The sequence below is a fragment of the Euphorbia lathyris genome, chromosome 2 (genome assembly GCF_963576675.1).
Source record: "Euphorbia lathyris chromosome 2, ddEupLath1.1, whole genome shotgun sequence".
Lineage (NCBI taxonomy): Eukaryota > Viridiplantae > Streptophyta > Magnoliopsida > Malpighiales > Euphorbiaceae > Euphorbia > Euphorbia lathyris.
This window is the reverse complement of record NC_088911.1, coordinates 83,372,160-83,387,774: the sequence shown is the minus strand read 5'-3', so window position 1 is coordinate 83,387,774 and position 15,615 is coordinate 83,372,160. Positions and strand designations below refer to the sequence as shown.

The 15,615-nt window shown below is 33.5% G+C and overlaps 1 protein-coding gene and 2 long non-coding RNA genes across 5 annotated transcripts; all 3 read right to left on the bottom strand.

The window, feature by feature from the left end:
• Positions 1-1,666: 1,666 nt before the first annotated feature.
• Positions 1,667-4,742, bottom strand: LOC136218753 (uncharacterized). Of its 3 annotated transcripts, XR_010683934.1 has the most exons (5): positions 4,267-4,740; positions 4,071-4,166; positions 3,245-3,281; positions 2,398-2,566; positions 1,667-1,956 (listed from the first exon to the last, which is right to left on the bottom strand). It is a non-coding gene; the product is annotated as an uncharacterized lncRNA (long non-coding RNA). The 3 variants fall into 3 exon arrangements; XR_010683933.1 differs by having other exon boundaries at positions 1,667-1,943; positions 4,071-4,742; XR_010683932.1 differs by having other exon boundaries at positions 4,071-4,737.
• A 526-nt stretch (positions 4,743-5,268) lies between these two features.
• Positions 5,269-8,511, bottom strand: LOC136220929 (uncharacterized). The gene is made up of 5 exons (XR_010684765.1): positions 8,422-8,511; positions 8,208-8,289; positions 7,320-7,382; positions 6,613-6,672; positions 5,269-5,502 (listed from the first exon to the last, which is right to left on the bottom strand). It is a non-coding gene; the product is annotated as an uncharacterized lncRNA (long non-coding RNA).
• Positions 8,512-12,127: 3,616 nt separating this feature from the next.
• On the bottom strand, positions 12,128-14,902 carry LOC136220217 (receptor-like protein 7). Its single transcript, XM_066008007.1, has one exon. It carries the CDS (start codon positions 14,900-14,902, stop codon positions 12,128-12,130), a length of 2,775 nt encoding a protein of 924 aa, XP_065864079.1.
• Positions 14,903-15,615: the final 713 nt, after the last annotated feature.

Here is a 15,615-nt window from a genome sequence, read left to right as displayed (position 1 = left end):
GTAGAGGCATGGAAGAAAATCAAGCTCGAGAGGAGAGAGGGTGGCGTTCCAATTTTTTTTTATCGGGAAGGAAGAGAGAAAATTAGGGTTCCTCTAAACCAAAAGAGAAAAATACTTTTTATATTAATAATTTTGTTTTTTTATTTTTATTTAATAATACTGTAATAGTTTAAAAAAAATTAAATATTATAGTCACCTAGATTTTTTTTTATATTAAAATTTAAATTTTGTTGGTGTTAAAATATTAGGGGTTTCCGAAATTCAAAAAGAAAAACATTATAATGCTTTTGTTTTTTAGTTTTTATTTAATAATATTATAATAGCTTTAATTTAATTTTTAATATTATATTTACCTACACTTTTTTTTTGTAGGTTAATAGGTAAGTTTTGTTGGTATTATCGTCAACATTTATACTGCAGTAAATATCAGTGATGTGGGAGGGAATAATTCGGTCAATAATCAATGTGTAGATGAGAGTGTAGGTGATTTCCGATACAAAATTTTCTATTGGTCCATTCCAGAAGTGATAGCGTTTTTTGTAGTGAATTATCCCAAATGTAGGTCTAAAATTAACCTCCCAAGTATAGATTCATGGCTCCGCCACATATAACATTTACTATTGTATATAAAGGAGTGATAACAATGTAGGATTAATAATAGAATTAATTTGAGGTTGTTACCTGTCAAATTTGGCAAAGTCAATCCAAAATGGCAAACGATATCACCCACATGGTTTGTTTTGTAAAAAAAAAAAACATAGATACCGATCACTACAAGAAAAACACTAGTTAGGGACTGAAAATTCAGTCGCAATTCAGTCCCTAAATGTAGTTAGTGACTGAATTTCATGTGTTAACGACGTAATTTTTTCAGTCAGTAACACCCTGGTTGGTAACTTGTTAATGACTATTTTTATAATTCAGTCGTAAACTTTGCGACGAACATTATGCAGTCGCAAGATGTTGTCACTAATTTACGACTTAATATTTAGTTGCTAACTAATAAAGTATAGTCGCTAACTGTGCTCTGCAAATATTTCCAATCCTTTTATTACTGACGGAATCGAATTATTTGCGACTAATTTTCCGTCGCTAAATTGAATAATTTTTTTAATTTATAGTAATATTTTGCACAAAACCAGAAAATTGAATTTGGATTGAAGAGAGTTCCTTTCCAGTAAAATAATAACTAAAACATAAATGATCTATGACTAGAATATTGAGATTAACATCAATTTCATTGTAATCTACAAAACATGTTGAGGAATTGATAATGTATAAATAAGAAACTAAAAAATCTATAAATAATTAGTGTGAGCCATACTCGATAACATATTAATAAGGTCAACATTTTCATCATTTTGAGTTTTGCAAGCATAAAGAACATATGCATGACAGATTTTTCAAGTTTCGTAACAAGGACCGAGTAAGACATGAACTCCAAATTTATTTAAAAAGGGCCTAAATAGGCCATGAAATTGGACATACAAGTGCCTATTAGAGAAAAATGCCTAAATGCTAAAGGTAGATATGTCAAGTGTTATTCTATCTTAAACAATCCGAAGAGCATCAACCTAATCTAAAAAATGAATCTAGTTGCCATTGTTATGCATCACTTGTGTCCTAACTATTAGGTAACCACCTCATTGAGTCAAAACTTGGTGGAAAAATGAGGCATACTAAGTGGTATATAGTAATAGCTTGGCTTTTACAAGCCTTACAGAAAAAAGATACAAAACAAAAATCAGCAGTAACTAATTATGATAAATTATAACATGTAATATGTTACTTATGAAAATTATAACCAATTTAGCAAATGCATAGGTCCAAAGGTCCAAAACCATTCAAATTGTTACATCACCAATGCTTCCCACGACATCGAAGCTCTTCACTCGTCCAGTCCAATCTCTTGGAGTAGAAACGTTGTAATATTCAATAACATCCTGGAACAATTATCTTTAGCAAATTCAAAGCATTAGAAACACCAAATACACTACATGATTCAAACTCTTATGGCATAAAAGCAAACAACTCAGAAGATTTCAGAGATCCAAAATACACTGGGTAAGCTGAGATATAATCAAAATCTTTGGAACTGGGTATTTCATTTGTAAATTTGGAGTTTTTGCTATTTCTTTCGGGGATTTTGATGGAGGAGATCAACTAGGAAGGATAAAGATGAGCGAATAAACAGAAAAATTATTTATCTTTGGAAATCTGTTAGTTTTATATAAAATTGGACTAAGTTGTCAACCTTAGGCCTTTAATTGTACTATTTTTAACGTTAAGGGTATTATTGCTCTTTCCAATTAACGTTAAGTGCATTTTTTAACTTCATCCCTAGATAAAATGGCTTCTCAAATTCAAAGCAACAAACACAAAATTCAGTTAGATTACCTATATTCAAGGTATTTCAAACGGTGCCTTTGCTGCTTGAGCCTTAATTTGCAGGCTCCGGCCATGACATCTGCTGAACTTGGCTTCCAAAATCCATCACAAAACGAGATATAATGAACTAGCATAATTTGCAGGCTCCACCCATGACATCCACCGATATACATAGTTCCTGAACAGAAGTGAAAAAAAAATAGATAGAAATTAAACAATCAGAACAACATAAAAAGAGTGAAAAAAGCACATTGATATCATCATTACGTGTTAAGAAACAAGTATGAAGTAGTAGCATAATTTGAAAACTTAATTCAACTCTTTCTTTATAGTGAACAACTATTTTTACACTCAAAGTTTTGAAGCAAGCTACATTTTTAACCAGAAAATAGATTAAACAAAGGAGATCAGCACTAAAGGATAGCTTCATTTTGGTTGTTTGAAGGCACACCGTTGAAGTAGCACCTATAAGGACTTCTATTGAAAAGTATGCTCAATGAAAAAATGATAACTATAAGGACTTATTGATAAGTAAGCTCAAAGAAAAAATGCAAGAGATTGTCACTTCTTTACAAATAAGGTGTTGAATTACATGCATAGTTATTAAAGGCACATAGCGCAAGGGCGTCCTGGAGCCATGGCTCATGGTGATGGCGCTTGCCAAAGCGACACACGACGCATTAAATACTAAACATAGTAGAATAAATCAAATATCAATTTAGAATCAGAGCACTTGAACAAAACAGTAAACAGAACTGGAAGTTTATTAAGACCAACAGAAAGAATCCAAGCATCAACACTTTCTGACAGACAATTGATCGCACCAAACAAAAATGTGATCGCCATAAAGACTTACATCTTCTTTCATTGCAGTTCCATAATTTTTTTTGAATCTGCAACAAATAACAACTTCATATTAGAGCATGAAGACCAGAATTTGAAGACTTCGCAACTGCAAGAAAGAGCTCAAGTTAAGAGACAAATCAAAAACATCTACCAACAACACTGTCTTTCTGAAGTAATGAGCTAAGGCCTTGGCAAGCATTTGCTGGTAAAATTATGCAAGATTAAAAAAGACGTGTAAACTAATACTACTAAGATTCCACATTGGGCTAAGCATAGATTTCGGAAAACTAACATGCATGTCCTGAAAAAATATAGCTCGATTCGCTGAGCGAGATTCCTTGTTTATTTAGAAACTTCAGTAGCATGTTTTAGGTGAATATAGGCAAAACTTGTTAGTAATGCCATGGTTTGCTAGTAGTTAACACAAAAAACAAACAACAATATGAGAAAGATCAATGAATCGCTTACTCAGACAAAACAGAATGTAGCCAATAAATTTACCAAGTGTAGAGAAAGAAAACAAATGAAGGGAATATTAATAGCCAAATAAAAATGAAAAATCTTACATGCTATATTTTCAATTATGTTGCACATAAATTATATTTGCAATTCAGTTGCACAAAAACTATACTGCAATTTCATCATATGAGGACTACTTCTCTACATTCAGTCAATTATATTTGCAATAAAGGTCCCACCACTAGCTACCTCCACAAGGCAAGACACTCTTTTACATATAACTCAAAACTTTAACCAAAACTCTAAATCTTGGGCTACAAATATCATGAGCTACAAATAAAGAATAAATGTAGGGTTTTCACACAAAAAAAAAGTACCATAGCAGAGCAGATCTTGGGATTGATTGGAAAGATGCTTCAAGTGCTGCTTGAGTATTCTTTTGGAATCATACTCTCTGATCTTCTTCCTGGCCACTTGAATTCAATTTGAGATATGTAAGAAAACACAAATGACTCAAAGACCAGAAATTGAAAGCGAAGAGAGAAAGAAACATAGGAATATCAGTAACTCAACTCATCTTGCTCGCGTTCTGTGGCTGGAAAACTCATATTGCTGGCCACTATCCTCGCGTCCCTAATCTCAAATACCCAGTCTGAAACCCTAACATCGAGGTACCAAACGACTCGTATCCCCGGCGTACCTTTGATCCGTTGAGTGAGAGCCCTTCCACACGGGACTCCCGGATCACTATGGCCGACTTTCGTCTTTGTTCGACCAGTCGTGGACAAATCTGTTCGGAAACAGAGCTCTTTTATCGCGGAATCAATCTCTCGCCGCCCTCTAGTGTCCGCAGCCACACTCTCCATTAGTTGCAGTCGCCAGAAGCCAGCAACAAGCTAATGAGGGAGATTAGAAGAGGGGATCGAGTGGAAGAATCTAGTCGGCGACAAGCGAGTTAGGGAGATTACAAGAGGGGATCGAGAATTAGGGTTGGAGAGAGGAAGTGTTGAACGAGTAGATTAGAAGTGGGTCCCATATTTGTTTTTTAATATCAATAAATATTTTGTTTTTTTTAAATAAAATAACTGAATAAATTTAGTGACTAAAACGGTGGTGTTTAAAGTTTAAATGCAGTGGCTAGACCGTGTATTAAAGTTGGGCCCATGTTTCTACGGAATTACCAACCAATAATATTGTTAACTACTATTTTTAGTCTTTAATTAATAACTGATTTTATTCGGTTATTAAAATTAGTCATTAACTCTTGTTTTTCTTATAGTGGATATGCAAAAACGTAAAACCACAAGTTTTATTTGAAATTAACCCTTAATAATATAATATTAAAAATCATATTCTGATTATGGATTGCATTAAACAAAAATACAAGGGTTGTTTGATTGTTGTTTGAAGTTTAATTAATAAAAATGTATGTTTAATGAGTTTTGAATTCAATATCAATTCCGATTTTGAAGATTAAACCACACACACCTCTACAAATAGCTATCATCACAAAAAAATTCAATTTGTGCGTATATAAAACAAAAATACTAATTAAAAAAAAAACTAATTGGGGGCTTCCCATACATAAGCAAACAGTAGATTGGCTACTGATTAGGAGGATGAAGATCGAAAAGGGTAGTAGGATCATCAACATTTAGTAATGGTTGAGTTTTGGTATTAGTTTGAGCTAAATTAAAGGTTGTAGTTGTAGTTGCAGTTGGTGATGAAGATGATATGGAAACACTATTAATTTGAGCACCACCTCCTGGACTGGGTTTTGGGCGTTCTCTTCTCAATGCTGCTGCTTTTCTGTTCCAATAACAAACAATAATTAAATTAATTGAAAGTCTAATAAACTTACATGAGAAGAGGCGTCCTATTATACGCTGGGAAATTAGTTACCATTTTAATTAGCATCAAGCTGCTGCTGCTACTGCTACCCACAAAACCCATTAATCACACTCAGATTATTCAATTAAGAGATTCAGATAATTCTGATCCTAAACAATTGTATTGTATTGTATTGAATGAGTTACTTAGAATGCCTGAGATATTCTGCATATTTATATGCCAAGACATTCACTAAAAGTAAATCCACTCTTTTACTATTCCTCCTTTTGAATTTCATTCCAAGTCAATTTTTGGATTCCTTCAATAATATTAATATATTCTCTCTTTCTTTTGCTTTCAACTGAATAATAATATATTTATATAAAAAATAGTAGAGGTCTTTAATTACTACTATAAAACGCGGGCTGGAAAACAAGACTGCTTGCTTCCACCTTCTACTTCACTATGTTGACCTCATCAGCTCTTCCCCTTTTTTTATTTTTTTAATGTAAGGCTGTTTCATTTAATTCTACTTCTTGCCACTTACACTTAACTGCTTTTAATAATTGTTATATGTTGCTTCTAACCCTTTTTAGTTGATTGATAACTAATGCTTTATCAATTTAATTCCTCCTCATCCAACTACTATATATTTATTTTTTATTTTTTAGGAACCAACACCTTAAGCACAAATTTCAGCAAGAATACAAGGCGAAACAAAAGCAGAAAAACTATTAACTAAAATCTGAGGGGAGCATAGGTTAAGACCTCATTTAGCGAGCTCATGGGCAGCAGAATTACAGATTCGCAGTAACCAGAACTTCGATTACCCTAGGTTCAGAATTTCTAGCCTAGACTCTGATACCAACTTTGTCACGACCCATCCCACGGACCGTGACCGGCGCTAGGGAACGGGTAAGCTCAAGCTACCGGAACCCGCAGCAAACCTTAATATAATATACGATCAACCTTACCAATAGTCTTAACATAATTTAATATTAAAACCTTCAAAAAGAAACACACAACAATCCTCAAACTGGTACTGCGGTCTAGAATATAAATTTTAATATAATTCTTAAATAGTCATACATAGTAAGATAGATGTGCTGCCTGAAAAAAGATATTGGGCTGCAACAGACTTCTAGTCACCTGAAAAATTAAAGGAGTCAAACCTCCCATAGTGAATTAATTATATGCAATGCATGAGTAATTTAACATTTATGTCACACACAATAATAATAATTATTATATATATAATATAAGTAGGCACACAATATGTTTTTCATAAAATTGTCTTATAAATAAATAGATAAGTGGTTTAATACGTGTTGGACCCTAAACCTTAATACACAGTCTAATAATCCACCAATAATCACCATTTCACTTTTATCCAATAACTGTGGGACCGAGAATAACTCAACCGACCACACGCCCAGTAGCTGGAGGACCGAAAATAACTCAACTGATTCCGTACCCAGCCTCACTTAAATCCAAAATTCACATATCATATAGCCCGAGAATATCTCAACCGAGCTTATCCATATATCATAACATTCACAATATTAGTATCATCAATATCCAATAACCTGATAATACCCGTGCGCATAAGGTCCTGATGCCGCTCACTAGGAAGCATGTCCATGACACGTATTTATCCACAAATAATTACGTATAAATTATTATAAATAATAATACACTTTTATAAGTGAAAATAATACTTTACTTGAAATATCATGAAATAATTTATTGTGAATGCAAATGCTAAATTAAAAATGCATAACATATAATTAACTCACAAATTGCTCATAGCTGACTGTCATAGTTTTCAGGTACTGCTGCTCCTCCTACCGGTTGAATATCTAAAAGAAATAATATTATTTTTAGAATCTATATTGGTTTAGGAAAATATTGAAATTTATTTCGTCACGTTTTATAGACATTCTACCGAAAATTCGGCAGAGTTTCCCCTATAAAACGGACATCCTCCTAGTAATGACTAGGGTCAACCCTGCAATAAAATACACTTCTATATTAAAAAATATTCAAAGTCCAAACCGGGACTCCATAGACTGCAATTTATCAACCCGGTTGGACATCAATCATCCGACAGTTCCATAACTGTCAGTAATTCCAATATTTTACTTCCAAAATTACTCATCATCAAACAACATATAAACATATATACTTATAATCCATTTTCATAATATCTATATCAATCAAATTAACTAACCAATAATCTTAAGAGCATAATTAATTAATTATGCTTAGTCCAATCTCCTTTCAACCCTTATTTTTAAAATTATATATTCTGAATTTTTATTTAAATGAGGATCCAAAAATTATTTTTAACCCAACTTAATTATTTTCCTTAATTTCACCCAGCTATATACTTTCATAATTTATAGAGACTAAACGGTAAGGAATTTGGCCAAGGTCCAATAATTAATGTTGCTCCAAATAATATTTAGAACATTCTGAAGTTAACCAACTATTTTTTATACACTTATTTCGTATGTCACCGGAAAATATCATCGGTGTTCGGGATCCGCCTATCGGAAAAATTAAAGTTGTTTGTTTTGAGAAACTAATTATACCACTTTGTTTCTTATGATTCCAGGAGTCTAGAATCACTCACAAAACACCCAAAATCGACCGGAAAATTAAACTTTGGTTAGATTTCTTACTTTTTTCGGTGTAGCTCCGATTACCCATCAAAACTCCTTGCATGCATCAAAATCTAGTGCACCCATAGGTAAATCGACCCCCCTGAGTCCATTTTTTATGTTAGAATTGCAAAATAATGAATATAGGACCGAGAAATAGAGAGAATAGCAAAAGTGACGAATTTTCTCTCTCTAAACGATTTTTAAAAACTCGAAATCTCACAATAAAACTTACATGCATGCGTAGCTGGAGTTGAGAGCTTCGTTTCGGTGTAAAAATCGTGAGAAATAATGAAGAAATGAGGAAGAATGGAGTTGGAGAAGAATGGAAATGGAAAGTGGTATGAAACGTTCAAATATGGATGGAAGAAGAAGATGATGCCGTGTTGCATCTTCGTATTTTCCAGATTATTGGCTAAAATTTAATTTAGTCCTCCCACTTTCATTATCTTTTAAATTTTCCTAAAAGTAATTATATTTTAGCTTAACTCCTTCTAATTAATTCATTTTAGCAATTGGTTTATATATATATATATATATATATTATAGCCGGGCTTAGGTTTTATGATAAATTTCAAACTCAATCAATTTAATAATCGGGCTTTTGTGGCTTCAGATCGGGCTAGACTAAATGTTAAATATATATGTTCAAGGCTATTACATGAGGGCTTGGACAGGTTGGATATGCCATCAGACTCATAAACAAGTCTACTAACGGTCAAAGTTAATTCTCAAGGATGTCTATATATATGACTTGTAGATTTTGTAGTTATGAGTATGTAATACAATATTTCATTATTTTGGGTGGTCTAAAATCCTTATTTATTAAGTAATTTATACTTTTTATTTTGGGTAGTCTAAAATCATTATTTATTAAGTAATGTATACTTGTAGATTTTGTAGATATGAGTATACTAGTTGTTAATGTTGCAAGGAATTGGAAATTGCATAAAAGTTATGTGACAATGTGTTGGGAATAAAGCGAGAAATTCCGTTGAAAAATATTGACAAGCAGAAAAATCAATAAAAATGACATCGATAATTTAATGTAGTTCATCCTGACGGGCTATGTCCACGACCAAACTCGAGATAAAATAGTAGATGTACAAAGAGGGTGATTCTAGAAACTTTCTATAGTTACAATGAGATAAAATCAAAATAGTACCACTCAGATATTTCCTGACAATACCAAAAAATAATTATGTCACTATTTTGTCTCTCTCCATAATAATTGGACTACACTCTCTTGATTAGAGAGCAAACTCACAATACAGAACCTTTTGTGTAATTTCCCTCTCCCTCAATTATTTTCTTTCACTCTCAATCTTCTACACTTTATATTCTGATCTAGGTAACTCTTGGTATTTTATACTGGACTGTTTGGCAATTAGCTGTTAGCTGATTACATTTTTCGTTAGCTGATTTGACTAACTGGTTGTATAAACTTGTTTCGTAAAATTTAGCTGATTGTTAATAGCTATTTGTGTAAAATGATAAATAAGGATATAATAAAGCTTTCATTTGGAGCTGAATGATAATAATTAAGGGTAAAAATGTCTTTTAAAAGAGATAGAGCAAAAAGCTAATTGAAAAAACTCGTAAAACGAGTTTCTTTAAAATTAGCTTTTTGGACCCAATAATCTCTTTCAAACCCCTTTTCACCGAATACCACTATTAGAGATTTGACTAGTCAAATCTCTAAAGTGGCTCAAACCTCTAATTTTACTTCAAAAAACTCGTTAGTAAACATGGTCACTGTCAAGGTCATGGGGGTGGCACCAAATTCGGTACTACCCCAATTAATGAATTTAAATTCTTTTAATAAATATTTATAAATGTCATAATTGTCCCTCATTAAAGGGTATTAACCAACAGGATTCACGGTGGTTTTCTTCTGAAGTTGTTGAATTGTCGTATAAAAGTTTGGTTATTGGGTAAATAGTATGTATTGTAGGCCCATAATTCAAAGCAATTTATAGTAGTGGGCTGTTTGAAGGAGGCTTACACAGATTGACTATTGATTCTTTCAAACTTGAAGCATTAGCAGATTTAGCTTTACATTCTAATCCTGTTTCTTCTAGTGAGAATAAGAGCATAGATGGTGATGTGTTGTAATGGTACAAAAAGATGAAACATATGTCAATGTCAAAACTTGTACATGATTTTCCTTTTAATGATTATTTGATTGCATTGTTTATTTTCAGGAAATTCAATCTCGTAAGACTTTTTGAAACAATATAATTGCATCAATCAAATCCTTTGATTTGGTTCACATTGATGGTTGGGAACCCACAAAAATAAGTCTTTTACCAAGGACAAATTTGTACTTACTTTTGTTGATGATTTCACCGAGTAATATGGACTATTTTATTTTGGAATAACATATCAAAATATGTCCATAATTTTTTAAAAATATCAATTTAGACTTCAGGTATAAAATAACACCAATATAGAGGCTTAACGTTTAAAAAAATGGTACTAATTTTATTGATATTACTCCATTAAGTTCTGTCAATTGTACATGAAGGAAGAAATCAAAATTTACCGGAGTAATAGGAATGACGTTTCCAATCCGTTCTCGAAGCCTAAATTGTGGTACTATTTTATAAGTGAAGTCTAAATTGATACTTCTCCAAAAATGATAGGTCTATTTTGATATCTTATCAAAGACCAAGTATTTTATTTGTTGGATCAATTTATTAAACTTAGGTATAAACAATTTAACATTATGTCTATGATAATATGAGATCAAAAAATGTTACTGAATTAACAAGATTAGGACAGAAATCTTGGGAAAAGAAAAGAATAAAAAAGAAGAGAGAATAGTGAATTAGGGAAAAGTTAGAAGAGAGAAGAAGGAGAAAACAAATTTTTATTAATAATTTTTATGATGTCAACACACTGCTGAGAAAGGGCCTGGATTGAGGAAAACTATTATACAGCTGTCTAACTAATCCTCTAAGATAATACTAAAAGCAATGAACAACTAATAAAGTCAGAAAACAAGCCAAATAACTTACTAACTAATCTTTAATTAATTCCCCTGAAAACTTATACTTAGCATCCTGAAACAAGTTCATCTATTTTAAAAGTTTTCCGGTTATAAGGAATAGTTCATCAAGCGTACATATATATATATACCTTAATAGAATGGTGTTGTGGAAAAGAGACATAAGAGACTAATATAGCGAGACCATTATAGAGTTTTGGAGGAAGGCAACGTCACATTCCACAACTCTTTTAACCATTTTATCAACAAAAATGTAAGTTGGAGCAGTTGTCATCAAAATTTATATGGCTAACATCATGAGTATTCATAGGCTGTTAATATCACATTGCAAATAACAAATATAAATTTTATGTTAATGCTTTCTCAGGTGTACATTTGGAAGAATAAGCTCGTCAAAAAAGTTTTAAAGTCTATGCATCACATACCAAACAATTACATGTCTCAGGAGACATTCTTTTCAACTGTTTGGGGGGCATTGTTAGGCCTTATGGGCTTCATTGAGTAACTCCGATGAAGTTAAAACTTCTACTCTAAATTAATAGAATTTGAAGCAATAGTTGTCTAATTGTGTATATATTACTTCTTTCCACTCAAATAAATTACTTCTTTTGTAGGGCGAACAAGTTACTTGGAATTCTGAATGAATCATAAATATATATTAGGGCATATAAATGCAGAATTTCTCGCATTGTGACTCCTACAATTTGCCTGCAACAGCCTTTGTTTTGGAAGATGTTACATGTACATTCCAAATAAGAACAAGATACAAGTAATCCTATAATTATCAAATGTTTCATTAAAATGAAACTCAAAGCACAACAGAATCAGAATAAGTAGCAAAATTATACCTTAGAAAATCTAGCTAGCTAGCTAGCTACATTTCTTAATTTCTTCTTCTTCTTCCTATTCTTCTTCTTCCATGTCTTGGACTTTATCTGCTTAACATTTTCTGTTGTGCAATATAAACCAATCTGATAAACCACAATGGTTTCCCTATTGATAACATGATGTATCCCACAGACAATCCAAATATCATTCCACATCCATAGCCTAGCCCAGCAAATTTCCAGTCCAATATGCTTTCAGAATCTTCATCAGATATTGATGGTGGCGGCGGAGTTGGGGTAACATCATTTCTGCATTTCTTTGATAATGGAAATCCACACAACCCCAAGTTTCCAATATACGAATCATTCTCAAATGTGTTGAACTGTTTCCCCTGAGGAATATGTCCCGAAAGCTGGTTGAATGAAACGTTCAATACTTGAAGGAATGTTAGACTTGTCATTTGTTCCGGGATGCTCCCATTAACCTTGTTTGATGAAAGATCTAACGATTCAAGGTTCACCAGATTTCCCAGTGATGATGGGATTCTACCTGTCAGGCTATTGTGCGAAAAGTTCAGCACTATAAGCGACCTCAGATTCCCGATTACTTCTGGGATTTGCCCCTCGAATCGGTTGCTTGACAAGTCTATTGTTGTGAAAATTGTTAGGATTCTAACTAGCTCAATGCTCTGTCCTTTCATTGTCAAAACTACTGAGTCCTTGTAGTATATTTCCCCCATATAACGTAGTTTTTCCTCAACGGCTGTCATCATCGAGTGAAAATTGGCGAAATATGTTGCAGGTAGAAGGCCTGTGAAGTCATTGTATGAGAGATCAATGATTCGCAAACTCGCCAAAGGAGATACTTGTATAGGATGACCTAAGTAGCCATGGAAGCTGTTGTTCCTTAACACCAAAACCTGTAGCTTTGGAAGAGTTTCGAGCCATTTGGGGAAGGTATCGTTTATCTTATTGTTTCCGAGATCAAGGACTTCCAGCAGCTTGCAGAGGGCTAAAGATTGTGGCAATGGTCCTTGGAGCTGATTTCTGTTCAAGTTAAGATTTCTCAACAGATTTCCCTCTGCAAAAGATCCTGGAATGCGGCCACTCAAGTTGTTCATCCCCAAATTCAGTACGGACAGTTCAGCACTGAAGTTTGAGAAACACTCTGGAATTGTTCCACTCAAACTGTTGTTGGACAAGTCAATTATTTGAAGGGTTGTGACATTGCAAAACAGAGGTGAGATTTCTCCAGTGAATTTATTGCCGGAGAGAAAAATCATGTACATTAAAGGAGGTGGAAGGGGGAGAGATTGTTGAAGCAGATTGAAACTAAGATCAAGGAATCCTAATAAATTTCTTGGAAGTTCATTTACTTTTGTGAAGAAGTTGTGAGAAAGATCTATATACTCCAAATAATGCAAATCAAATAGCCATTTGGGGATTTCACCATGAATTTTGTTGTGGGACAAAGAAAAATATCCGAGTAGATCTTGAGTTTTCAAGAAATCTGGGATTTCACTTACATTACAAGAAGATAATGCAAATCTGTACAACTGAGGCCAGATTGAAATACTGCTGGTATTGCTTGTTATGACAGACAATTGATTATTTGAAAGATCAAGTTCTTCTAGCTTTTTCAGCCTGGAGAACATTTTGAGATCAACAACACCACTCAAATTATTGGAGGGGACATGGAAATTGGTGAGATTAACCAAATCAAAGACGGATTCCGGAATTTCACCATATATCTGGTTGCTCTCGAGGTTGATTTCAACCAAAGATTCAGAACGGAATTCTCCAATTTGACCAGTGAGTTTGTTAGAACTAAGAGAGAACCAGACCAATTTCGGAAGACCATACAAGCAAGAGGGAATCAGACCAATAAGTAAGTTATCAGATAAGTCAAATCTAACTACACTTGAAAGATTACATGCTTCGATAGGAATGCTTCCGTGAAACTGATTCTGTGATAAGTCTAACCAATTGAGTTTCGTGAGATTAAAAATGGAAGATGGCAACATACCACTGAAATTGCTGCTTTCAAAAGATATATGGAGTAGATTCCTGAGATTCCCGAAAACATTTGGTATCTCCCCTGTCCAATTGTTGTTTGAAAGATCTAGCCTGATTAGCTGTTCGAGGTTACCAAAAGACACAGGAATTGAACCAGTGAAACCGCAGTTATCAAGGTCCAACACCATCAGGGACTTGAGATTACCAATTGAATTCGGTAATTCTCCGGCGAAACCGGTGCTGCTGAGACTCAAAAATTGTACAGGAACACTCCAGTTTGACTTCGGTAAATGGCCTTGTAAATCAGTGTTAAGCATTAGATTCAGATACAGAAGATTCGGAGACCGGAGAACTGTTTCAGGAAATTCACCATGAAGACCGCACATAACAAGGCTCAAATATTTCAAAGTGGAAGAAAAATTTGCCAACGAAGACACTGGAACTAAAGACATGTCTACATAATCCAGAAAAACTTCCTCTACTTGAGTGAGATTCCGGGCAATCCTTTCAAGAGTTGAAGTTTCAAGTTGTAAAGGGCTGTTCAAGGATAGATCTAGGGAGACTAACTTGGATAAAAGAGAGAATTCAGACGGCATCAGACCGGAAAACCAAGTAGTTGTCAAATTGAGATAAAGTAAACTTGAAAACCGACCAAACTCAGGCGGAATGTTGGAGCGGTTAAAGTGATTAAAAGCAAGGTTTAGATTGTTGAGATTTGGGAGGTGGAAAAGGGAGCTATTGGAAGTTAAGTTGCCTCTGAGTCCGCTGCAACTAAGGTCGAGAGCAGTGACATGACCTGAGATATTGTTGCAGGTGACTCCATTCCAGGAGCAGCAATCAGTTCCAAGTTTCCAGGATAACATCCTGGGAAGTGGGGGTTTACAGTCTAATGAAGCAGTCTTGTCATAGATGAATTCATTTTTAAGTTGCAGTAGAGCTTGGCTCTCTGGTTCTAGGCACAACTGGGCAGAAGAAGATGATGATAGAAAGTGTAGTATATGTAGAGATAATAATAGGAGGTAGGAGATGACATGATTCTGCCACACCGACAAACTACTCATCTTTTCTTCTCTACAAATCCGAAATACATACGAGGAGGAGGAGGAGGAGGAGGAGGAGGAGTGGGTGTTTCAGTATTATATTAGTTTAAACATTCTTTGATTTTGGTCATATTATATATAGTTGTATTCCATTTTTGAACACTAATTTCAAAAAAAATTATATCTAAATTTGGTCATATGGTTTATCATTTTTTAGGATTTTTTCTCTTTTAAATATTATATTAAACTTATCATCCATCTCTGCTTTTATATAAGTCATTGTACGATATTAATTTCACATAAATTAAAAAATACAATTAACATAAAATTAAATTAATAAATTTACATTGGTTAATTAAAAATAGATTCTCTCTCTTGTCATGGTTGAGGAATAAGCATTAGAAGGTTAAAAAACACATTTGATCAAAACAAAAAAAAATTAAGAGAAAATTGTAAAATTGGATCAAATGGGAGATCAATTTACATTTTTAACCCACTTACTCAACCTACTACATATCTAGACTATGTTTGTATGA

What these genes read in the sequence shown, in the direction of transcription:
- LOC136220217 (XM_066008007.1), bottom strand. Translation starts at nt 14,902, where the DNA reads ATGTTATCCTGGAAACTTGGAACTGATTGCTGCTCCTGGAATGGAGTC.